Genomic DNA, 24,606 nt, shown 5'->3' on the forward strand with positions numbered 1-24,606 from the left:
TACAGGCCACTCTGACTTGCCACGTATTAGGAGCTCGCAGCTGTTGCTGCTGTACCATTTTTGCAGCGCTCCCCCAGCCCCCTCCCCAGAGCCGTTTGGATATTAATTAGATCACATGTTATTTCAGAATCTAAAGAGAACAACTGGGAGCTAAAAGAGGAAAGCAAACAGCCCCAGTGAGGCTCAAGTTACAAAGCCTCCTTTTTAGGAATTTGCAGGAACCATAATTTGTAGAACCATATTTTATAGAAATCAAACCCCTTCTTCCTTTTTTTTTTTTTTTTTTTTTTCTGATACGGAGTCTTGCCCTGTCACCTGGGCTAGAGTGCCGTGGTGTCAGCCTAGCTCACAGCAACCTCGAACTCCTGGGCTCAGGCAATCCTCCTGCCTCAGCCTCCCGAGTAGCTGGAACTACAGGCATGTGCCACCACGCCTGGCTAGAGACAGGGTCTTGCTCTTGCTCAGGCTGGTCTTGAACTCCGAACCTGAAGGTATCCTCCCACCTTGGCCTCTCAGGGTGCTAGGATTACAGGCGTGAGCCACTGTGTCCGGCCCTTTCTTCCATGTTTTTAAACAAAGCTGTTTCATCTTGACATGATGCAGGTTTACATAAGATTCTTGATTATTTAAGATTCTTCCTTTAGCAGGGTGTGGTAGTGCACACTTGTAGTTCCCAGCTACTCAGGAGACTGAGGCAGAAGGATTGCCCGAGCCCAGGAGTGGGAGGCTGCAGTGAGCTGTGATGACACCACCGCACTCTAGCCGGGGTAACAGAGTGAGCCCTGTCTCAAGAATAAAAAAAAAGGAAGAAAGATTCTTCCTAACTGTTCACCTGGTTCCACCTTAGGTTTACAGGAAAGGAACTGAAAAGTATCCTCTGTTGGATACATTGGCTTTTGGTTTTGTACTTTGGGTAGTCCTTTAAGTGCAGAAAAGGGTCTAACTTCCTCAGGGTCAAGTTCCTCAGTTGCATCCCTGCTTTACTCTGTGTGTAAACTTGATATATTTTTCATTTTTTTAAACTTCAGACACCATAGATACTTGATGTATGATTGAGCTGGCAGGAAACTAAGGGGATTCTTTAATGACCAAAACCTAATTAAACACAAATCCACAGAACAGGAGAGAGCAAGCACTGGAGCCAGGGTTTTCCCAGTGGGTACATGCACATCCCTGGTGGCCTAGGGCTTGGGTTTAAAGTTTCACTCTTTTGGGATAAAGACAAACCAGGAAGCCTGGACAGGATGGGAAAACACCCCTATCCCACCACACTCATGCCCTCCTGCATAAAGCCAGGATCCCTAAGTAATGCCCTCAGTGAAATAGAGACGAATCCACACCCCTAGAGGTGCAGAGTGTAGAAGTGTGGCCAAGGTGGCTGAGGACTCTGGAGGTGAGGAATGAAATGAACAGGCCCCTCTGAGAACTCCTAATGACAAGCCTTTACCCGTGTGGTTTTAAAATTGGAGTTCATGCAGAAAAACCTGGGAAGGCTGGGTGCAGTGGCTCACACCTGTAATCCTAGCTCTCTGGGAGGCTGACTCAGGAGGATGGCTTGAGGTCAGGAGTTCGAGACCAGCCTGAGCAAGAGCGAGACCCCGTTTCTACTAAAAATAGAAAAATTAGCAGGGCATGGTGGCGCACGCCTGTAGTCCCAGCTACTCGGGAGGCTGAGGCAGAAGGATCACTTGAGCCCAGGAGTTTGAGGTTGCTGTGAGCCAGGCTGATGCCATGGGACTCTAGCCTGGGCAATAGAGCAAGACTCTGTCTCATAAATAAATAAATAAATAAATAAATAAATAAATAAATAAATAAATAAATAAATAGAAAGAAAAAAAGAAAAGAAAAACCTGGGAAACTCGTAGCTAAACATTTATTTAAAGTGGTCCCGAGTGAGTAATGTCTCCAGGTGCCCAGCAGGAGCCATACACACTTTCTCTGCAGGAACTCTAAGCCTCAGGGAATTTCTACAGACAAAATCTCAAGGTCATGGTATCACAATGAAGAACAGTTACAATTCACTGAACAAATGTGCAATCAATCCTTCATGAACGAGTCAAGAGACACAATAAAAGAATCAGGCTGGCAACTACTACAGATACTGGAACTGTCAGACACCAAATGTAAGTATGTGTCGTACATTTCGAGCTAGAAAAGAGGAAACTGAAAGTCTGCTGAAGGAATAAGAGACAGTCGACATGGGCTAGCCTTCTATCTAAAAGCTTCTGGAGATGAAAACCATAATACTGAAAGTGAGAAACAGTGAGCAGTTTCTGTTGCTTTTTTTTTTTTTTGAGACTGGCTGTCACTGTGTCACCTGGGCTAGAGTGCAGTGTTGTCATCATAGCTCACCGCAACCTCAAACTCCTGAGCTCAAGTGATCCTCCTGCCTCAGCCTCCCGAGTAGCTGGAACTACAGGCACACACACCACCGCGGCTGGCTAATTTTTTAAATTTTTTGTAGAGACAAGGGGCCTCACTATGCTGCTCAGGGTGGTCTCAAACTCCTGGCCTCAAGCGATCCTCCCACCTCGGGCCTCCCAAAGTGCTGGGATTACAGGTTTGAGCCACTGCTTCCAGCCTATTTTGGTTTTAAATAATGGTTTAACAGTAGACTGGACGTAGAGAGAGAAGCACCAAACTAGAAGACAGATATAAGGAATACCATGTGGCACTGGGCTAGGGATGGAAAAGAAGCCCAGTGAAACCGAATGGAGCGTCCAGAAACAGGTTTACACAAATGGGCCTGACAGCAATGACCCTGCAGGTCAATAGGGAAGAGAGGAATCATTCAGTAAATGCTGCTGAGATAACTGGCTATGTACGTTGGGAAGAAAGGATCCTTACATACGCCATGCACAGAAACCATTTCCAAATGAACCAAGCCCTTAAATGTAATAGATAAAACTTTAATACTTTTAGAAAAATATACAATATAGAAAGTCCTCCTGATTTCAGGAAGATAGGATTTCCTAAACAAGACAATAAAGCTCAAGCCAAAGGCAAACCATTTGATTTCATTAAAATTAAAAAACTTTTTCAACAAGACACAATAAAGAAAGTGAAACTTCATGCCATAGCTAGGAGAAGATAAAAATGTTCCTTCAATACCCATAACTGGTGAAGGGTTAACATGAAGAATATGTAAAGAACTCCTATACAAATCAACCTGAAAAAGGGCCAAAGATGTGACTAGGCATTTTAAAGAAGAAATAGAGAGTATAGGGACCAAGGCTGTCGGCCCCCTGAAGGTTCACTGAAAAACCAACTCACAATAAGGCAGATTAATATTATAAGAGAGAGGGATTACAAATTTATTTGCCGTGAGTACAGGGAGAATCACAGAGTGATTGCCCAGTATCCCAATGGGGTCCAGAAGCTTATATCCCCTTCTGAGGTTACAGAAAGAATGGAGGATTGGATCCTGGTAAATTAGGTTATGAAGGTTGGGGAAGAAGTAGTCTATTGGGGGGCAATAAATGATTACTGGGGAGAATGATTAGATCAGAGAAACTAATTTAACGTGTAAATCGTTTTCTTGGAATTTAGATGATCCTTGGAGACAGTCATTATCTTGCTCAGGTGTGGTTACATTCATGGTCTTCTTTCCTGGAATAGCTGATGAGATAACAGGTAGGGGAACAAGGGCAATTGTTTTCCTTGGTGTGTCAGTCTTGTCTTTATGTAGTTAGGGGAAAAGTCTCTTCCAAAGCCTGCTGATCTCTAAGGGTTTTTAATTCAAAATATTCATTATTCCAAGAAGGCATATTTTCGGGTCAAATTCCCTGCTCTCCTTCAAGACAGTTATTATGAACTGAATTCTGTCCCTACCCTGCTGACTCACATGTTGCAGCCCCAACTCGCAAGGTGACTGTATTTTGAGATCGTGCCTTTAAGAGGTAATTAAGGTTAAATATGGTCATAAGGTCATAATGGTAAGGCCTTAATATGGTAGGGCTGGTGTCTTTTCATAAGGAAGAGACACCAGGGATGCGTGCACACAGGGGAAGGGCTGTCGGGGAGACGGTGGGAAAGCCGCCATCTGCAAGCCAAGGAGAGAGGCCTCTCCTAAAACCAACTCTGCAGGGACCTTGATCTTGGACTTCCAACCTCCAGAACTGTAAGAAAACAAATTTCTGTTGTTTAAGTGTCAATGGAAAAGAACCCAAACTCTGTAAAATAATTTAAAGAGGTTTATTCTGAACTGAATATATGTGACCATGGCCAGGAGAGCCACAACCAAGAAGCCGTGAGCAAGTGGTCTCACCACGGTTGAGTTACAGTTTGGTTTTTATACATTTCAGGGAGACAGGAATTATATGTAAAGTCATAAATAATACATGGAATACATTGGTTTGGCCCATAAAGGTGGGATATCTCAAAATAAGGGCTTACAGGTTACAGGTGGGTTTAAAGACTCATTGATTTGAAATTGGTTAAAAAAGTGAAGTTTTATCTAAAGGCTTGGAATGTTGTAAGTTTAGGATAAGGACTCCAGTGGTCTGTTACTTAAATGGATGCCCTGCAGGTGTGTGTAAGCTCTGTCTTGCATAGCCTTGGGCCTGTTAATCAGGTACACAAGATATCTTCAAGAAGGGAGGGGGGCACGACAAGGAATGTCTGACCTCCCTTCCATGGCCAGCAACTCAGCTTTAGGGTATTTCTGGGGTCCTCTTGGCCAAAAGGGGGTCCATTCAGTCGGCTGGGGGGCTTAAGGTTTTATTTTAGTTCACATAAGCCACCCAGCCTGTGATATTCCATTATGGCAGCCTAGCAGATTAATACACCAATATGTATATGAAGAAATGCTCAACATCATTAATAATCAGGAAAATGTTAAAACCGTAATGAGAGATACCTGCTTCTACCCACGAAGGATGTATTGCTACAGGAATTTCGCTGCCACTGTAAACAACTAGAAAACTGAATAAGTTATATATGAAACAACTGTCTTTAGACATTGGACAATGGGCAGCATAGGCCTGTAATTGCTAGGCGAAGGGAAGAAGGGAAGCCCTAGGACTACCGCCCCAGCTACTGCCTGGGCAGTTCCCAGCCACAGAGCAGGGAGGGAAAACCCGCATGGTGGAGCCCAGCCATCTTGCTGATGAGAGGAGACAGCTGTCAGCAGGTTGGAGTACCAGGAAAGAGGAAGTTATACAGAGTGAGGGAGGCTGGGCATGGTGGCTCACGCCTGTAATCCTAGCACTTTGGGGGGCTGAAGGGGAGGATCACTTGAGGCCGGGTGTTTAAGACCAGCCTGAGCAGCAACACACTGAGACCCTGTCTCTACAAAAGATAGAAAAAGTAGCCAGGCATGGTGGCACACACCTGTAGTACCAGCTACTCTGGAGGCTGAGGCAGGAGGATCACTTGAGCCTGGAGGTTGAGGTTGCAGTGAGCTATGATCATGCCACTACACTCTAGTCTGGGTGAAAGAGTGAGACCCTGTCTCCAAATAAAAAGAAAAAAAGAGAGAACAGGAAAGAGAGTTCTAGAGATCAACCCAGGGTCTTTTCAACTCTTTAGTCTTCTGTCTCACATTAATAGCAAGACAAATTAACATCCTTTTATACTTGCACAAGTGAAAGCCATTACCAATACAAGCGTGATTACAGCCTCTTCTCTGTGCTTAGTGAACTTAGTTTTGTCTGTAGGCCCAGGCTGTATTTTTAAAAACACCCTTTGTTATTCCCATTGACATAAACCAATAAGGTTCTTGCTATAGATCTTCACTGAACAGACAGTGTAATTTCTTGTAGTAGTTGCCTATACTTTTTTTATTGGTTACTTATAATGTTTTTTTAGACTTTCTCCTGATTTTTAACAGCTGTATTGAGATATTCATATACTATACAATTTGCCCACTTAAAGTGCACAATTTAGTGGTTTTTAGCATATTCAGAGTTGTGCAACCAATCAATTTTACACCATTTTCATAACCCTTAAAAGAACTGCCACATCCATTAATAGTCACTCACTCCCCATTTCCTCCCCCAAAACACCCCAGCCCTAGGCAACCACTCATCTACTTTCTGTCCCTATAGATTTGGCTAACTGGACATTTCTTTCAAATGGAATCAGACAATATATGCCCTTTTTGTCTGGCTTCTTTCACTTGGCATAATATTCTCAAGGTTCACCCATGTTGTGGCATGTATCAGTCTGGATACATTTTGAAGGCGGATGCAACAGGACTTGGGGAAGGATTGAATGGCTAGTGAGAGAATGAGAGGACAAATGTGTCACTTCATTTGGGACATTTTATGTTTGAGATGCCTATTATCCATCCAAGTGGAGATAGGTAATTGTTACACAAGTCTGAGGATTGGGAGACAGGTGTGGACTAGAGATACAAGTCTGGGAGTTACCAACAGAGGGTTTAGTATGTTAGAGGGATGTTACAGGAATGGACACTCTCAAAGACAGATGTGTGTGTTCCAAATGGGTTAGGCATATGGGGTGTTTGCTTGGTGGACTCCTTCCTCTCCTTCACCCTAAGAAGCCATCAGTCACCAAATCCTGTTCATTTTACTTTCTAAACATCTCTAGAATCCATCTGTGTCTCTCTATCCTCACTGCCATTTCTCCAGCCCAAATCATAGTCACTTTTCCTGCAAGAGAGCAACAGCCTTCCAACTGGCCTCCCAGCAGCTCGTCCTGTCCTTCCAATTGTCATTCTCCATATTGGACCCAGATTGATCCTTTAAAACAACTTTTTTTTTTTTTTGAGACAGAGTCTCACTCTGTTGCCTGGGCTAGGGTGCTGTGGCATCAGCTTAGCTCACAGCAACCTCAAACTCCTGGGCTCAAGCGATCCTCCTGTCTCAGCCTCCCAAGTAGCTGGGACTACAGGCATGTGCCACCATGCCTGGCTAATTTTTTCTATATATTTTTTAGTTGTCCAGCTAGTTTTCTATTTTTAGTGGAGATGGGGTCTCGCTCTTGCTCAGGCTGGTCTCCAACTCCTGAGCTCAAACGATCCACCTGCCTTGGCCTCCCAGAGTGCTAGGATTACAGGCATGAGCCACCACGCTTGGCCTAAAACAACATTCTAACTCCTAACCCTATCATTCCCTGCTTTGGTGGCTCCTCGTTGCCACCATGATAAAATCCAAACTCCTTGACATACAGCAGTCTTTAGGATCTAGCCTCTGTTGATCTCCCTTGCCTAACCTCTCAGCACTTCCCCTCTGCTTCCAGGCCTTACGTGTGCTCTGTCTGGACAGTGGACATGTGCTTTTCCTTCTACATAAGGTACTTCCTTCCTCCATCACCTGGCTAACTTCACTCATACTTCAGTTCTCAGTTTAGACTCGTCTTCCTCCAGAAAGCCTTTCCTGACCCCACCCACCCAGTCTGAGTTAGGTAATCCTACTATTAATAGATGCTCCCGGGCAGCTGGTATTTATTTATACCCATCCTACCACTTATCATGATGGTGATCGCCTGTCTTTTGTTGTAGTTGTTGTTTGTCTACTGAACCAGAAAGGAAATGTTTCAAAACTAGGGATCCCATCTGCAGCACCTAGAACAGTACCTGGCATATAGTAAGTGATGAAAGAGTATGTTTTGCATGGTCGGGTGCAGTGGCTCACGCCTGTAATCCTAGCACTCTGTGAGGCCAAGGCAGGTGGATCATTTGAGCCCAGGAGTTTGAAGTTGCCGTGAGTTATGATGATACCACTGTACTCTGCCCAGGGTGACAGAGTCTAAAAAACAAAAAAAAAAACCCAAACAAAAAATACGTTTTGCATACATAAGTGAATATAACAAAGCCATACAAATGTTAGTGGTCCCTGAGTAGCTGCATTTCTTCTTTTTCTTAATATTATTTTTAACTGACAAATAATAATTGTATTACATTTATGGAATACAATGTGATGTTTTGATAGATTTGTGCAATGTGGAATGACTGAATCAAGCTAATTAATTAACATGCCCACCATCTCACAACATTTTTTATGGTGATACATTTGAAATTTACTCTTAGTTAGTTTGAGATCTGCATTATTGCCTACAGTCACTGTGTTCTGCAGTAGATCTCAACACTTACTCCTCCTATCTAGCCGAAACTTTGTAACCTTTAACCAACAGCTCCCTCCTCCCCCAGCCTCTGGTAGCCACCATTCTACTCTAGACTTCTATGAATTGAACTTTTTTTTTTTTTTTTTTGAGACAGAGTCTTACTCTATTGCCCGGCTAGAGTGCCGTGGCGTCAGCCTTGCTCACAGCAACCTCAAACTCCTGGGCTCAAGCGATTCTCCTGCCTCAGCCTCCTGAGTAGCTGGGACTACAGGCATGCGCCACCATGCCCGGCTAATTTTTTTCTATATATTTTTAGTTGTTCAGCTAATTTCTTTCTATTTTTAGGGTCTCACTCTTGCTCAGGCTCGTCTCGAACTCCTGAGCTCAAACGATCCACCCACCTCGGCCTCCCAGAGTGCTAGGATTACAGGCATGAGCCACCGCACCCGGCTGAATTCAACTTTTTAAGATTCCACATGTGAGATTATACAATATTTGTCTTCCTGTGCCTGGCTTATTTTAGTTAGCATAATGTCCTCTAGATTCATCCATGTTGTCCAAAATGACAGAATTTTGTCCTTTTTAAGGGCAGAATAGTATTCCATTTTGCATATATACCACATTTTCTTTATTCATTTATCCATTGATGGGCACTTTCCATAGCTTCGTTGTTGTGAGTAATGCTGTAGTGAATGTGGGAGTGCAGGTATCCCTTCAATATATTGATTTTGCTTTCTTTGGATATAATCCTGGAAGTGGGATTGCTAGATCATACTGTGATTCTACTTTTTGTTTGTTTTTTCTTTTAATAGAGATGGGGGTCTCACTATGTTGCCCAGGTTGGAATGCCATGGCTTTCCACAGGTGGGATCCCACTACTAATCACCACAGCAATTTTGGCCTGCTGGGTTTCCAACCTGGGCCGGTTCACCCTTCCTTAGGCAAACTGGTTGTCCGTCACTCCTGGGAAGTCACCATATTGATGCCAAACTTAGTGCAGGCACCTGATCAGCATAGTACACTGCAGCCCAGGACTCCTGGGCTCAAGCGATCATCCTACTTCAGCCTCAACTGGCTGAGACTCCAGGCGTACCTGCTGGTGGTTCTGTTTTTATTTGAGGAACTCCCATACTGTTTTCCATAATCCCTGCACTAATTTACACTTCCACCAACAGTGTGCTTAGGGCTTCATCTTCTCCACATCTTTGCCAAATTTCATCTCTTTGATAATAGCTATTCTAAGATAAGGTGATATCTCACTGTGGTTTTAATTTGCATTTCCCTAGTGACTAGTGAGGCTGAGCATTTTTTCATGAACTTATTGGCCATTTGTAGGTCTTCTTTTGAGAAATGTCTGTTCAGGTGCTTTGCTCATTTTTAAAATTGGCTTGTTTCTTTGCTATTGTCCTTTGAGTTTCCTAAATATTTTGGATCTTAACCCCTTATCAGAAGTATAGTTTCAAATAATTTTTTACAACTCTGCAGGTTGTATCTTTACTTTAATTATTCCCATTGTTATGCAAAAGCTTTTTAGTATGATGTAATCCCATTTGTCTATTTTTGCTTTTGTTGTCTGAGCTTTTGGGGCCATATCCAAAAAATCCTTGCCTGTGGAGTTTTCCCCGCATGTTTTCTTCTAGTAGTTTTACAGTTTCAGGTTTTATGTTTAAATCTTTAATCTATTTTGAGCTGATTCTTGTCCATGGTATAAAATAAGGGAATAAGGTAAGGGAGCTGCACTTTGTCACCTTGCTCCTGACAGTAGCAGCTGCACAGCAGCAAGTAATAGCTGAGAGAGCCCAAAGGAAATGGAGCGTCCTTGGAAGCCGCTCACACCTCACTGCACTCAGGCTCAGACCTTTCCCAGGGAGCTAAGGAAGCCCCTTGATATTTTAGCAAGACTGAATGTGTCAGCCCAGAGTGTTCCTAACTCCCTGGCTACGCTTCTCAGAGTTTCTTTGCAGCTCAGGAAGATAGGAGAATCGATTGCTTGCCACAGTGGAAATGAATGTCTATTGTCAGAAGCTTTCTTTGAGCGTGACCAAGAGGTTTGGAGTTGTAAAGGCCAAAGCCAAAGTTTAAACTTGACCCATTCTGAGAGGTGTCCTCTCATCTCCCCAGGTGGAAGAAGTCGCTCTTACCTGCTCTCCCAGCACCTCTGGGCTCCCTGCTGTGGTAGAAAATGTTCCTACCAGGGACTTGGCCCCCAACTACAAGCTCCCCAAGAGAGAGGTCACATCAGGGGAAATGAGCTCCTACAGAGGAGGCAGGCTTTGTCCCTCTAGCCTAGCCCTCGACAGTTTAGCTCTCAGGGTTCTACCCATCTCCTCTTCACAATTACTCAAAGCTCATAATTAGGAAATGGAGGAACCTCATAAAACTAGGATTAAGAAAAGAAAAAGCAAGGCAGAATTTTTACTGTACCGTCAACAGAGCTGATCAAAAGAAATCAGAGACCCCTCAGAAATTAGGTTTTGGTGGAAAGAAAACAACCAAGGTCTTGTCTTATGAAATGGTGGCGGTGAGGGCTCTCATTTGGGCTTTGGGTCAGGAGGCCACAGCACCTCTGAATCATCATTTAATACCACAGTTCAGCTTTGAGGACAAAACACTTGGTAGGCTGGGGTAGATATGGAAGTAAAAACCCATAGGTGGGCAGGTCGTTTGAGCTCAGGAGTTCAGAACCAGCCTGAGCAAGACCCTGTCTGTACTAAAAAAAAAAAAAGAAATTGATTGGACAACTAAAAATATATAGAAAAAATTAGTTAAGCATGGTGGCACATGCCTGTAGTCCCAGCTACTCGGGAGGCTGAGGCAGGAGGATCGCTTGAGCCCAGGAGTGTGAGGTTGCTGTGAGCTAGGCTGATGCCAATGCACTCTAGCCTGGGCAGCAGAGTGAGACTTTGTCTCAAAAAAAACCCATTAACTTCTCAGGGGGTTGATACCCTCACCATGGTTTCCCCTGGCCTAGAACATTACCTCACTTCACCTCCAAGTCGCATCCCTTTAGGGGTTGCCATTGCCCCCGAGTCCAGTGTGAAAGGGGGCCCCTGAAGTTGGAAGATGTGGAACCCTGTGGGCCACTCTCCTCTACCCCGAGACCCACGTCTGTCCAAAGGTACCTCCTCACGGAGCCCTCTCCAGTGCCAGAAGGAGAGTCGCTGCTGTGCCCCGCAGTATTTTGTGCTCTCCTCTTCCAAATACAAATGCCTGATATCGGTGACATTTACTCTAATCAGCTCCTTGGGGGCACGGATTATGTTTTATTCACCTTTCTCCTCTCTAGCCTTAGCCCAGGGTCTGGCACCAGAATGTTTGTTGGCTTGAACCTTGGTGAGGGTTCTTGGGGACGGACTGCATCATACGTCTACTCAGAGTGACCCATAACCTGCACACCGCTCCTACCCGCATCAGTGTGAGGAGAAAGTCCATTCATCACGCGAAGGTGACGTGCAAGTGGGACCGGTTGGCCCCCAGGTCCTCACCAATTCCTATGGAAATGGGGGAAACAATAGCCTGGCCGGGGGACAGAGCCCAGGAATGCAAGGGCACAAAGTGGGTGTTCAGAGGTCCTGCTTCAGAGCAAACAACAGCTCTGCAAACGGAGGAAACAGTGCCGCCCAAGACAAGCGATGGGAGACCAAGCCCGTGCCTTGGCCACAAACAGACTCACTGGAGAAATGCCACAGGAGGTGTCTCCTCATGTGCAGGACCTCCTAGTGAGGGGCCACAGTGTCCTGGGATGCTCTCAAACCACAGGCCCGGTGCTTCCTGAAAAGCCAACAGTGCATCTTATCACAGGCCTCACCTCAGTGCCCACTGCAGGCTGGGCTCCCTGTCCTTACAGCACGGTGGGCCTGCCTGGCAAAGCCACACAAAACATCTGAGCAGACACACAGCACACACCCTGTCCTCCCCCAACCCCCTCCGGGGAGCTTGGGGTGCAGAGAGACACTGCTTTACCTCTAGGTTTATAAGATAATGACTCCCTGTTCACCTTCTCTAAACGGATTGTGTCCTCCTTCCAATTAGATTTACAAATGGGGGACAAAAGAATTTTTATTTATTTTTTTAGAGGACCTCTTTGCTGAAGAATTTTTAAATAGAAATACACAAATTCATAGTGTAAGTAAGAAGGGAGAGTGAATTCTAGGGACTATGGAAATTCAGCAACTTGAATAATCAACCTGTTCTGCAGCCTTTTGCTTAGGAGGCCCGAGGCTACCAGCTGGCTAAAACTAGACCCTGAGGGATGCTGGCAGCTTACAGACGAACCCAAGTGAACGTCTCTCATTACCATGCTGAAGCCTCCACCCCCGGAGGAGCTATAGCTTCATTTCCATAACATGCAGCCCGTGTTCCAGCAGGATGAACTAACCGCATGTGCAAGAGGAACTCCCCCCCTACATTCGAGGACACATCTTTTTCTTCCTCTACTGTCCCATAAAAACCCCATGCCACTTTCCCTTGGGCAGACACTGCTTCGGAAAATATTCCCGGTGCTCTCCGTACTTGCTGTGAGTAATAAAAAACTATCTATCAAGATCTGTGTTCTCATGGAGAGTCATATTTTACTGGCCAGCTGAATGAACTCTGAGTTTCAACTAACAGTAGTATTTATAATGTATTAGATTTATAAGAGACGTCATTTTAATCCTAGCCCTTCCCTCGGCCAGGTCTCTGGGAAGCAGTACGGAGAGTGGAAATCCAGGAGAAAGGATTAAACTGAAATGAGGCAGGAATAAGTACCCATAGCTACAGCTGCCCGGTGGTGGAATGAGCTGCCCTGAGAAGTCGGCAAGGGTCACGGAGGCTGGAGAGTAGTGATCCCAACCTTTTAGTTATAATGGCCATTTGTTTTACAATGTGTGGCTCTTTAAATATCTGTCATTGAATACAGACATGACAAAAAGCTACCTTAAACTAAGCAAAATTTTTAAATAAAATTTCATTGACTTGCAATCCCATCCACACGCATTTGCTGTGAGAGACATATTTATTCAGTCCAAAGACAATGCTGGATGTGTGTGTGGATTTGAGGGTCCTTTGCAAGCAAAAGAGGGTTTGTGGTCCACAGATGCATAATAAATTCATGCACGGAATAAGTGAAGGTTGGACTTGATATAATTCCCAGTCCCAAAACTATATAAATTTAGTCACTCATGTATTAAACAATGATGTACCAGGTGAGTAATCTGTGGTGGTAAGGGCCTGGTGCAGTGTGCATGCGTCCAGGAGGCTTGCTCGGTCTTTCTGCAGTTTAGCCCCTGGGCCTTTCTCTGGCCCAGCCTGCTCTGCTTCCTGCCTCTCTCTGAGAGAGGGTCTTGAGGTCAGTCTGGTGTCATCTCCCAGAGTAGTGTCCCTTCCCTCTCCCCAATCCCTGGGGCTAGTGGTAGAGACAGTCTCTGTGACTGCAGCTTCCTGCCTTCCTGTGAAGCCCCAGGAAAAAAATTTGGGAGCCTTTTGGCTTTGCTGCTAACAGAACAAGAAGGGGGCTCCTGAGTTAACACACCAGGGATGTAATTAGGTTCCGTAATCAGAAAGTCCTGGAAGTCATGGACTCGTGGTTAACATATAATTCCTGTGACTCCCTCAGGAAGCTGCTTCTGGCTTCAACCCTCCGGCTCAGCCACCCCAAAGGTAGGGATTATCAAACCTCCCTCCCCTTCTGATTCTGCCCAACAGTAGATGGCCCAGTGGGGAAGGGGCCTTCTGAGGACCTAACAGGTAACAGCCAATTCCCCAAGTATTTACCTCAGGTAGGAAATATGACCTGTGAAAAGGGCTTGGTAATTAACATTAAGGACATAGTGCCGGCAAACTGTGTCTCTGAAATCACAGATATGAGAAACTGCTGTTTGGAATCATTTCTATGAGAATGAAACATCCAGTTGTGAACTAAATAAAAATAAAATCTGAAGCTGCCCCCGCCCCTCAGCCAAGAAACTCCAGAAAAAAGCCTTAAAACTGAGTTCCCAAAACATTCACATGTATCCTATAAAGATATACAACTATTATGTACTCATAATTAAAAAAAACAGTTCCTAGCCACAACTTGATGGGAGGTGTAAAGTACAATTATATATGCACATTCTCTCTTCATAAATATTCATGACTCCTCCTGTAGCTTGTTAAAAATGTATAATTAGCCACCGCACTCAGTATAAAATTCTGTTCCCTTTTACCTCTCACTTGAAACACATGTTCCTGGCTCATGCTGGAACAGTGTTGCCCAGACGGCCCAAATGGCCACCTAGAGCTGAGAACTCTTCATGAGAAATAAAGGTCTCCTTTTCCCAAAGTATAAACCTCTTGTTTGTTTTTTTTTTAATTAACACAGTCTTGTCTACAGACTCTAAGACACAGGGATCACTTCACATCATTGCACACAGACACAGCTTAGGCATCACTCCTACCCCAGGTATAACATTCCGCATTTATCTTAACTTTCATATTTCTAAGGAACAGGACCCTAAGTCTGTTTCTCACCCCTGCTGGTAATACAGAATGTGATGTTCCTAACGGAACCTAAAACAACTTTTCTACTCCGTCTTGATTCTCCCCAGGTCATGCAACCCTTGTGAGTGATTAACATCCCAGGCTCTGTGAACATTCTCCTTTCTCCTGAACACAATGGCTAAACTGTCCCTGCTTCAGGGCAGCACCCAATCCCCAGCTGTTCCCACTTCCTCTGGTCTCTCCTTAGACTCATTCAGCACAGGCCCACACCCTAATCAAAGCTCCTTCTACGCCCTCTTACTGAGATGCTCTTCTCTCCTCCATGGTATGTAGTCTCCCTTGCTGCAAGTTAATCTAACTTTGACCACATGTGTGTGTCTCATGGTCTTTTTCTGATGGGCTTTATCAGAATGACGGTTCAATGCATTTCCTCCCCATGATGTCAATTTGTAGACAGCTAATATGCTAATTTCTGTATGATTACTATATGCCAAGCACTATGGTATATAATTTATATTGCTTATTTTATTCAATTTTTCAAGACAATGCTATGAAGAGGGAATCATCATTCCCATTTTACAGATGAGGAAACTAAGGCTTAGAAATTAACTTCAGTAACGCACTGCTAATTAACAGAAAAGCTGGAATTTAAGTCTTTCCAGTGACTTATCATCCAATCAAACATGGTAAATGTTAAAGACATTTATGAACAAAGGGATGAGGGGTTTCTGAGGGACTATCTGGGAGGGTAGGAGAAGATATCTTAATATCTTAGGTCTTACAGAATGAGTCTAATTTTGTGTGAAAGGATGGGAAAAGGGTGTTCTATAAAGACAACAGCGTATGCAAAGCTTGACATTGCAATGGTATGGTGAGTTTGGAAAATAGCAAAAAGCAGATAAGGCTAAAATAATTGTAGCTGGCAGTATTGGCAGCCTGGAGTACGAAAAGAGAGACAGACTGGAGACAGGAGAGCCAGGGAGGAGGTTGTCTCCATAATTGAGCAAGAGGTAATGAGGGGTTGGACTAAGGAACAGTAGGAATAAAGATGAGAAGTTGGATTAAAAAAGTATTTTGGAGGTAACATAAGCAGGATTTGACAACAGATTTTTTTTGTTGCAGGGTGATCCTGGACTGAATGAAGTCCAGGGTTTGGGGGATTTGAGGGCATGATGATCCATTAAACGAGATGGCAAATACAGGTGGTAAAGCAGGTTTGGGATGTTCAGAGACAAGAGTGGGAACATAAGATGATGGCAAAAGGTGAGAGAAACACCAAATTCATGTTTATGGGGAAATGGAATTAAAGATAGCACAGGAACTGCAGGACAGAGGAGACGTAACTTTATATTATTTTCTTTTTCTTTTTTTCTTTTGTTTGTGTGTGTGTGTGTGTGTGTGTGTGTGTGTGTGTGTGTGTGTGTGTTGAGAAAGAGTCTTGCTCTGTTGTTTGGGCTGGAGTGCCGTAGTGTCAGCCTAGCTCACAGCAACCTCAAACTCCTCGGCTCAAGCCTAGTGATCCTGCCTCAGCATCTCAGCTGGGACTCCACCACGCTCCCCGGCCAATTTTTTTTTTTTTCTATTTTTAGTACCTCAAGCTAGCCTCCCCAGAGTGCTAGGATTAACTGGAGTTTATTTCTTTAAAATAACGTATCAAACATTTTTGAGTAAGTGCTTAGCACTGTTCCAGGCATTTGGAATATTTGCCCCCTTTTACTATCCACTCTAGGAAGCCTTCCTCTTATAAGTTACCAGTCCTTAAGTTCAGAAACTTAGTTTCTGGTTCTAGCTTGGCCCTAAGTATATGGCCCTGAGCAATTTTTCCCCTCTGGGTCTTATTCAGTTGTCAAGTCCTGTGAGTTAACAGTGTAGCTGCAGTCAGCATGCCTTATGCTCACTGAGGTGGTCCCCAGGTGTGGTCTGTTGGTGGAAACTCCTCCCATACAGGTGGTGTAGATGGAGGGCTAACCTAAGAACGTTTCCAAATGGTCCTTTACATCTCTGCCTCCCACCCCACCCTAGCCCAGATAATATATTTTTCTCATGGGATTTCAAATTGGCAAGGGAACCCTGAATATTTTTGGTAATGAGAGAGGGTAGGAAATTACGCATCCTAATTCCAGTCTAATCAACAGCGGCAACTTCTATACATTCAGTAGGCGCTGTGCAGAGAACAGTTAAAACAAACATTTCTGCCTTCCCGAGGCTTACATTTAGCGCACGGACACAGATGGAAAAAAAAAAGAGAGAGAAGACGACGGCGTAGAGCATCACTGCAACGCACGGCAACGTCAGGCGGGCAACCAATCCCAGACGTCCTCTCCCTACGGAGCCTACTCTCCAGTCAGCGCTTCCGGTTCACGGCCTCCAGACTCCGCCCACGGCCCGGCCTTCGGACCCTGACTCCGCCCACGCGTCTGACGTAGAATTGCCGTGCCGCACCGCACCGGTTGACCCGGCCAATCGAAAGCCGCAGAGCCTACTGCGGCTCCGTGCAGCCGTGGCCAGCGCCGCCAGCGGCAATGGGCCCGGGTGGCCGTGTGGCACAGCGGCTCGGGACGCTGTTGTGGCGCAGAGCCTCGTTCCGGGTAGCGGCTGGAACCCGGCCCCGGCCTGGGCTGCTGGCTGTGGAACGGCTTCCTGCGGGACCAGCCTGCCTGACCCCCGGCCTTGTGCGTGGCCTGCACAGTGGGCCCGGGCTGGAGGAGCCGGCGGAGGGGACGGACGGCGAGGGACGCCCAGAGTTGAGCGCAGCAGGTACTGGCGTTGAGAGCGAAAGTGGTCTTTTCCGGGCAGCCAGGAACCGAGTCTGGGCTAAGGTGGCCCTGGGTTCCCTTCTTAATGCCGTTCTCCCGAGTCACAAAACTTCGGCAGATCCAGAGCTGGCAGGGACTTAAAAGAGTGTTGGCGCCAACCTTCTCGTTTCACAATTAAGAATCTGTGAACGCAAGAGATGAACTGTAGTATCCAAAACCCTAGGTGTCTGGACCCTTGGCACCACCACCTCACCGTCCTCATCCCCCCCTTCACGCTCCTCCTAGCGTCCTGGGCAATGGATTTGTCGGGAGTGTTAGGGCCTGAGGATTCTGAGACAGAGCCAGGGGCTGAGGGTTAAGGGGTCTGTAAGAAGGGCTAATAGGGGATGGGTTCAAGTTAAGATCCTCTAATTATTGCTGATCTTTTTAGAAACTTGAGAGATGGTAAACAGATCACACCTGAGAAAGTTAAGAGTATGAGACAGAGAGGTCTTAGTGGACTTAGCTACTAGGTTCTTTGGAGTCAGCTTTAAAACTTAAGAGAGCTGTACAGACTATAATACTCCAAGCAGAAGAGCAGAATATCTAAATCTCTATGGGAAAAAATTAGATTTTTATGGATAGCAGTTAACAATCCATATGCTTTTATAAGAAAAACTTGAGGGTTCAAAGTGAGAATCACTTAAAATTTTAGCTCCCTCATTGATTAATCTTAGGCCACACTAATTACACTAGGTTTGTTTCATCATCTCTCAGTTGAAGGTTTTGGACCAGATAGTACCTCAGAGCCCTTTCAGCTCACTTTTCTAGTACTGTGACCCTTTATGTCCAAGATTGATTTTAACATGTCCCGGGATATCCCCTCCTCACCACTTTGTGCTGCTGTTTTTCTTTGTAGCTTTTTTGTGTTTGAGGTGCTTGTTCATTTCAAGTACCAGTGAATAGAAAGTCATTTGTCACTGATGTGTGGTTCTGCTCACATATGGTAATAGCAAAGAATGTATAGTGGCACTGTGTGATCTGAGCACGCTGACAATAAAAGTTGAACAGTGTTATGTGATAGTGATGCCCAGGTTCAGCTTCCAGGCCTGGGCTCTGCCATCTTTCAAAACATTTTGGATCTAAATACTCTTATGGAGGAGCAGTTTCACTGTCAGCTGCCTCCATCTCTGATGCATACAAGTCTGTCTTCTACTAGGCCATCTGACATAAATATTTGTGCATTTCAGATCATATTGGTCCCAAGTTTGACATCGATATGATGGTTTCACTACTGAGGCAAGAGAATGCAAGAGACATTTGTGTGATCAAGGTTCCTCCAGAAATGAAATACACAGATTACTTTGTGATTAGTAGTGGAACTTCCACCCGACACTTGCATGCCATGGCCTACTACATTGTGAAAATGGTAGGATGTTTTCTTTTCTCTTTGGATCATTAACTGAATGGAATAGTCAGTGCATCAGGCTGAGGAGCAACACTTAAGAGTAAACTCATCATGTTAGGTTACATAAGAAACCCAAATATTCAGAATTTGCATAATAACGTTTTATGTTCTTTGATAGTGAAAGGTATAGGAACCAATATCCAGTCCTACAGAATTACGATATTTCTATTCTTGTCTCTTGTGACCACAAGGAAAAAAATAAAAAATAACTTGAGGCAAGCTAGGAGACAGGGTAAGGCACAAGGAGTTCTAGAGTAGCACTGTCTGATATGGTAGCCACTAGTGACATGTGCCCATTTAATTATAAATTAAAATAAAAAATTCAGTTCTACAGTTACAGTAGCCATATTTCAGGTACTCAGTAGTCACATGTGGCTAATGGCTACCATATTAGCCATAAAGTATTTCCATAATTACAAAAACGTTCTATTAGACAGTGGTGGCCTATTGTTTAAGTATTTAAGCATGTCCTGTGTGCCTAGCTCACAGCAACCTCAAACTCCAGGGCTCAAGCGATCCTCCTGCCCAGCCTCCTGGGTAGCTGGGACTACAGCACGTGCCACCATGCCCGGCTAATTTTTTCTATTTTTAGTTGTTTGGCTAATTTCTTTCTATTTTTAGTAGAGACGGGGTCTCGCTCTTGGCTCAGGCTGGTCTCGAACTCCTGAGCTGAAGCAATCCTCCTGCTTCGGCCTCCTAGAGTGCTAGTATTACAGGCCTGAGCCACTGTGCCTAGCCTGTGGGTCATTTTTCAATTGGACTATGAATCAGAATAAGGAAGAAGCTGTACTTGACGGTCTCCAGCTGATTATGGTACCATTCTACAGGAAAACATAACCTCTCTTGCCCTGTTGGAAATGGATCATAAAGGAGACAGTTAAGACTGAAAATAGATGTGTTGCCTAGAGAAAGGTTGTGAAATAAGGGGGCTGAACACAGAGTCCTGGTGCAACATGACAGAGCAGAGGAAGATTACCAAAAAAAGTGGTAGTAGTTGGAAAGCGAGGAAGAGAACAGGAGAGCACGGAAGTTATTAGACAGGGTCTCTGTCAGATGTAATAGTGCAGTGGAGTTAAGAAGACAACTTAGAAATGACCATTAAACAGTAACTCCCCATTCCCTCTTCCCCAGGCAACCACCATTCTATTTTCTGTCTCCATGAATTTGACCACTCCTCTTCAGTACCTCCTATAAGTAGAATCATATGGTATTTCAGTATATGTCCTTTTGTGCCTGACTTATGTCACTTAATATAATGTGTTTAAGGTTCATCCAGGTTGTAGCAAGTGCCAGTATTGTCTGTCTTTTTTTTTTTTTAAAGAGACAAGGTCTCACTCTGTTGCCCAGGCTGGAGCGCAGTGGTATGAGCCACTGGCTCGAGTGAGCCTCAGACTCCTGGGTTCAGGTGATCCTGTTGTCTCAGCCCTACCCAGTAGCTGGGATTACAGGTGTAAAACACCGTGCCTGGCTTTTTTATTTTTTAAATAAAGAATCTTCTTTATATACTGTATTTTATCCATTATCCATTGATGGACAGTTAGGTTGCTTTCTCCTTTTGGCTATTGTGAATGATCCTGCTATAACTATGAGTGTAGAAATACTGTTTGTTCCTACTTTTAACTTTTTGGGGTATGTTCCCAGAAATGGAATTACTAGATCATATGGTGATTCTGTTTTTAATTTTTTGTGGAGCTACCCTACTCTTCCATAGTGGCTACACCATTTTACATTCTGACAAAAAGTTTCTCCACATCCGACCCAACACTGTTATTTTCTGTTTTTTTTTTTTAATAACAGGCATCCGAATGGGTGTGAAGTGATAATAAATTTGCTTATTGGCCATTTGTATATATTCTTTGAAGAAATGCCTATTCAAATCCTTTGCCCATTTTAACACATTAACTGCCATGTGAGTTGTAGTTAACTCACACTAGTTTTGAGCCCGGGGCTTCGGGAAGTGAAACCTGGGCAAAACCTTGCAGTTGGTTTGTGAAAATCTTACTTATTGTTGATGTTCTTGTTACAATTAGTATTGACAATTTAATTCTAAAAATGTGGATTAAATAAATAGAAGTCAATACATTTCATTTTTCTATTTATGTATAAACTTTTAAATTATACTTAAGCCTGACAAGTCAAGAAAAACACTTTACTCTTAGGAACTATTTTTCAAGTTTTCATGTTACTTTTTACATTACTAATTTTCAAGTTTTTGTACTACTTTTATTGAAAAAAAATAGAAAATAACAAATTTTTCATTAAATTATAAAGGATCATTGTTTTCAAAGTTTTTATTCTATTTTTGTAATAGAATACCATGGCCCCAAGGAAAAATTTTTTTTCTGGCATGGCAGTCAATGTGTTAAAATCAGGGGTTCTTTGCTTGTTATTTTTGTTGAGCTGTAAGAGTTTTGTATGTTCTGGATGTGTTTAGAGTGTCTGTCCCCCTCTGCCCCCATTGGGGCCAGGATCTTGCTCTGTTGAACAGCTGGAGAATATCATAGCTTACTGAAACCTCAAACTCCGGGGGCTCAAGTGATCCTCCCACCTCAGCCTCCAGAGTAGCTAGGGCTACAAGGCATGTGCCACCACACCTGACTAATTTTTAAATTTTTGTACAGACAGGTGTCTTAGTATGTTGCTTAGGCTATTCCCAAACTCCTGGCCTTAAGGCATCCTCCCCCTCTCAGCCTCCTAAAGTGCTAAGATGATAGGGGTGAACCACTGTGTCTGGCAAGAGTATCCTTTGATCTACTCAAAAGCATTTAATTTTGATTGAGTCCAATTATTTTTTAGTTGCTTGTGCCTTCACCGTCATATCCAAGAAACCATTGCCAAACCAATGTCATGAAGCTCTCTCCTATATTTTCTTCTAGCAGTTTTATAGTTTTAGGTCTTATCGTCAAGTATGTAGTCCCTTTTGAGTCAGTTTTTATAGATGGTGCAAGGTTTTCCATGTGGCTATCATTTCCTTAGCACCATTTGTTGGAAAAGACTCTTTTCTACTCCATTGGTCTATAAAATCTTTATGACAGTACCATACTGTTTTGATTACTGTAGCTTTGTAAAAGTTTTGAGATTAAAAAAACACGAGACTGCCAACTTTGTTCTTCTACAATACAGTTTTGGCTATTTGAGATTCTATGTGAATGTTGGCATGGATTTTTCTTTTTCTTCAAAAATAACTATTGAGATTTTGATAGATATTGTACTGAATCTGTAGACTGCTTTGGGTAGTCCTGGCATTTTAAGGCTTTTAATCCATGAATATGGGGTATCTTTTCATTTATTGGTGTCATCTTCAATTTCTGTCAGCAATGTTTTGTAGTCTTCCGTGTACAAGTCTTTTGCCCCTGTGGTTAGGTTTATTCATAAGTTTTTTTTTTTTATGCTATTGTAAATAGAATTGTTTTCTTAGTTTCTTTTTCAGGTTGCTTATTGTTGGTGTATAAACATAACTAATTTTTGTGCATTGGTTTTTGTATCCTGCAATGTGGTTGAATTTGCTTATTAGTCCTAACCATTTTTTGTGTGTGGAATCATCAGGGTTTTCTGTATGTGAGATTGTGGTGTCTTCTAACAAATAATTTCACTTCTTCTCTTCCAATTTGGATCCCTTTTCTTTTTCTTGCTAATTGCTCTTAACTAGAATTTCCAGTACTTTGTTGAACAGAAGTAGCCTTTGTCTTTTTCCTGATCTTAGAGGAAAAGCTTACCACCGAGTATGATACCAGTTGTGTGCTAATATCACCAGACCCTCATCAAGAACAGAGATTTCCCCCATCTCCTCTCCCTTTAATAAAGGACCTTTTTTTTTTCCAGTACAAATACCTGAAATGTAAGAGTGAGCCTCATGTTAAGATTGAAGGGAAGGACACTGATGACTGGCTGTGTGTGGATTTTGGTAAGTTATTTTGGCATACTTGGCATATTTCACAGAAATATTGATATTACACCAATCTTATTTCCAGTTGCAAAAGGACTGAGATCAAAACTGCTGAGTGAATTTCCATGTAAGAATTTAAAAATTTAACACATGTGAATTTTCATCAAAGTACTCTAGATAATGCACTCCTGGAGAAAGACATACTGTATGGTGTGTATGCACATATATAACTAGACACATAGGTCAGGAGTATGGTTGACAAAAGGTGAATGACAGATGGGAGAGATCCCTTAGTGGTGGTAGAAGGCCTTTTGGGGGCCGGGGTGTATGTGACCTCGGCCATAAATAAATGAGGGTCATTCTGGGTATAGTGAAGGACAAGAGCAGAGGACTAGAAATTTGTAAAGATCTAACAAGTTTGGGTATTAATATGTGCAGTTTCTAAGCATCTCCCAACAAGATACTTAAGAAGTATGAGAAGTCAGATTTTATCCTACTTGCAAGCTAGTAAGTTGTCCCACCAGTTACCAGCATTATCAATTTTGTACTGGTTTTCTGAACCCCAGATCCCATAAGGGCAACAGAGGGGCCAGATGACACCCACACACACACTGCAGTTATAAGAGGAACTCAGATTAGTGTTTCCACGTCCTTTATAATTGGCAGGAAGCAGACTTCTCATCTTTGTCACAACCATGTAATTTTGTTTTGGGGGTAGGGGAGATGGGTGTCTCTTGTGCATTGTAGGATGTTTAGCAATATCCTTCCCTCTCCCCAATTGTAACAATCAAAAATTATCTGATTGAGAAATGTTGCTAAAGCTGCCCGTTGCACTGGAGGGAGACAGTATATTCACTGTACAGACATCCTTGAAAAGATAATCCAGAACTAGAGGCAGTCAGTGCTTTGCTCATGGGATGTGCAGAAATGGGATACTTGTCTCCCAAGAGAAACCTGGCAGGCTACCTTTAGTTACTTAGATAAAGTTAACATCACCAGTAATGTTTCATATTGACATCATATACCTCTTATATGATACACAGAGAAAGGCATGGCATCACTTAAGTTCCCAGGCGATGCTAATCTGGGAACCACACTTCACAAACCACTGCTCTAGTTCCTAGAGTGTTGTGAGATCATGAGAATAAAAGCAAATGAGCCGGGCGCGGTGGCTCACGCCTGTAATCCTAGCACTCTGGGAGGCCGAGGCCGGCGGATCGCTCGAGGTCAGGAGTTCAAGACCAGCCTGAGCAAGAGCGAGACCCCGTCTCTACTAAAAATAGAAAGAAATGATCTGGCCAACTAAAAATATATATAGAAAAAATTAGTCGGCCATGGTGGCACATGCCTGTAGTCCCAGCTACTCGGGAGGCTGAGGCAGTAGGCTCGCTTAAGCCCAGGAGTTTGAGGTTGCTGTGAGCTAGGCTGATGCCACAGCATTCACTCCAACCCGGGCAACAGAGTGAGACTGTCTCCAAAAAAAAAGACAAATGAACTTCATTGTAACTCTTATCCATCCTTGATAGGCAGCATGGTGCTTCATTTGATGCTTCCAGAAACCAGAGAAATCTATGAATTAGAGAAATTATGGACCCTGCGTTCTTACGATGACCAGTTAGCTCAAATATCACCTGAGACATTACCTGAAGACTTCATTCTTGGAATAGAAGATGACACTTCATCTCTGACTCTGACTCCAGTGGAGTTCAAATGTGAATAAAAATATATGAACTGCTTTAGTCATTTCAGATTCGGATTGAGTCACTTCTTAGAAAATATGACTCCTGTATCCCATCTCCTTGGTTACATTGCTGTTAGCACAGGTCTCTACCTCATGGGCACTCATGCTTCATACAGAAACTGTACATAAATGAGCTAATACTTGTACCAAGAATCAGTGCATTCAAACCAAAATTTTAATATGCTCCCTTTATACCTGAAATCCCATCAGGATTTTTTGACGTTAGCACTGGCTCCTGTGCTTAACCTGAGCTCTCTGTTCAGATTTTTAAAAATCAGTTTTGTTTAAA

At 43.6% G+C, this 24,606-nt stretch overlaps 1 protein-coding gene across 1 annotated transcript; it reads left to right on the forward strand.

Moving 5' to 3' along the window:
- Positions 1 to 16,929: 16,929 nt before the first annotated feature.
- On the forward strand, positions 16,930 to 24,324 carry MALSU1 (mitochondrial assembly of ribosomal large subunit 1). Its single transcript, XM_045564329.1, has 4 exons — positions 16,930 to 17,244; positions 18,473 to 18,651; positions 22,513 to 22,594; positions 24,103 to 24,324. Exons 1-4 carry the CDS (start codon positions 17,010 to 17,012, stop codon positions 24,294 to 24,296), a joined length of 690 nt encoding a protein of 229 aa, XP_045420285.1. The 5' UTR covers positions 16,930 to 17,009; the 3' UTR covers positions 24,297 to 24,324.
- Positions 24,325 to 24,606: the final 282 nt, after the last annotated feature.

This window comes from Lemur catta, chromosome 11 (assembly GCF_020740605.2).
Source record: "Lemur catta isolate mLemCat1 chromosome 11, mLemCat1.pri, whole genome shotgun sequence".
Classification (NCBI taxonomy): Eukaryota; Metazoa; Chordata; class Mammalia; order Primates; family Lemuridae; genus Lemur; species Lemur catta.

Coding starts and splice junctions, on each gene's coding strand:
- MALSU1 (XM_045564329.1), top strand. CDS start 17,010: ATGGGCCCGGGTGGCCGTGTGGCACAGCGGCTCGGGACGCTGTTGTGG. Junction 17,245..18,472: donor CCCAGAGTTGAGCGCAGCAG/GTACTGGCGTTG, acceptor TGTGCATTTCAG/ATCATATTGGTCCCAAGTTT. Junction 22,595..24,102: donor CTGGCTGTGTGTGGATTTTG/GTAAGTTATTTT, acceptor CATCCTTGATAG/GCAGCATGGTGCTTCATTTG.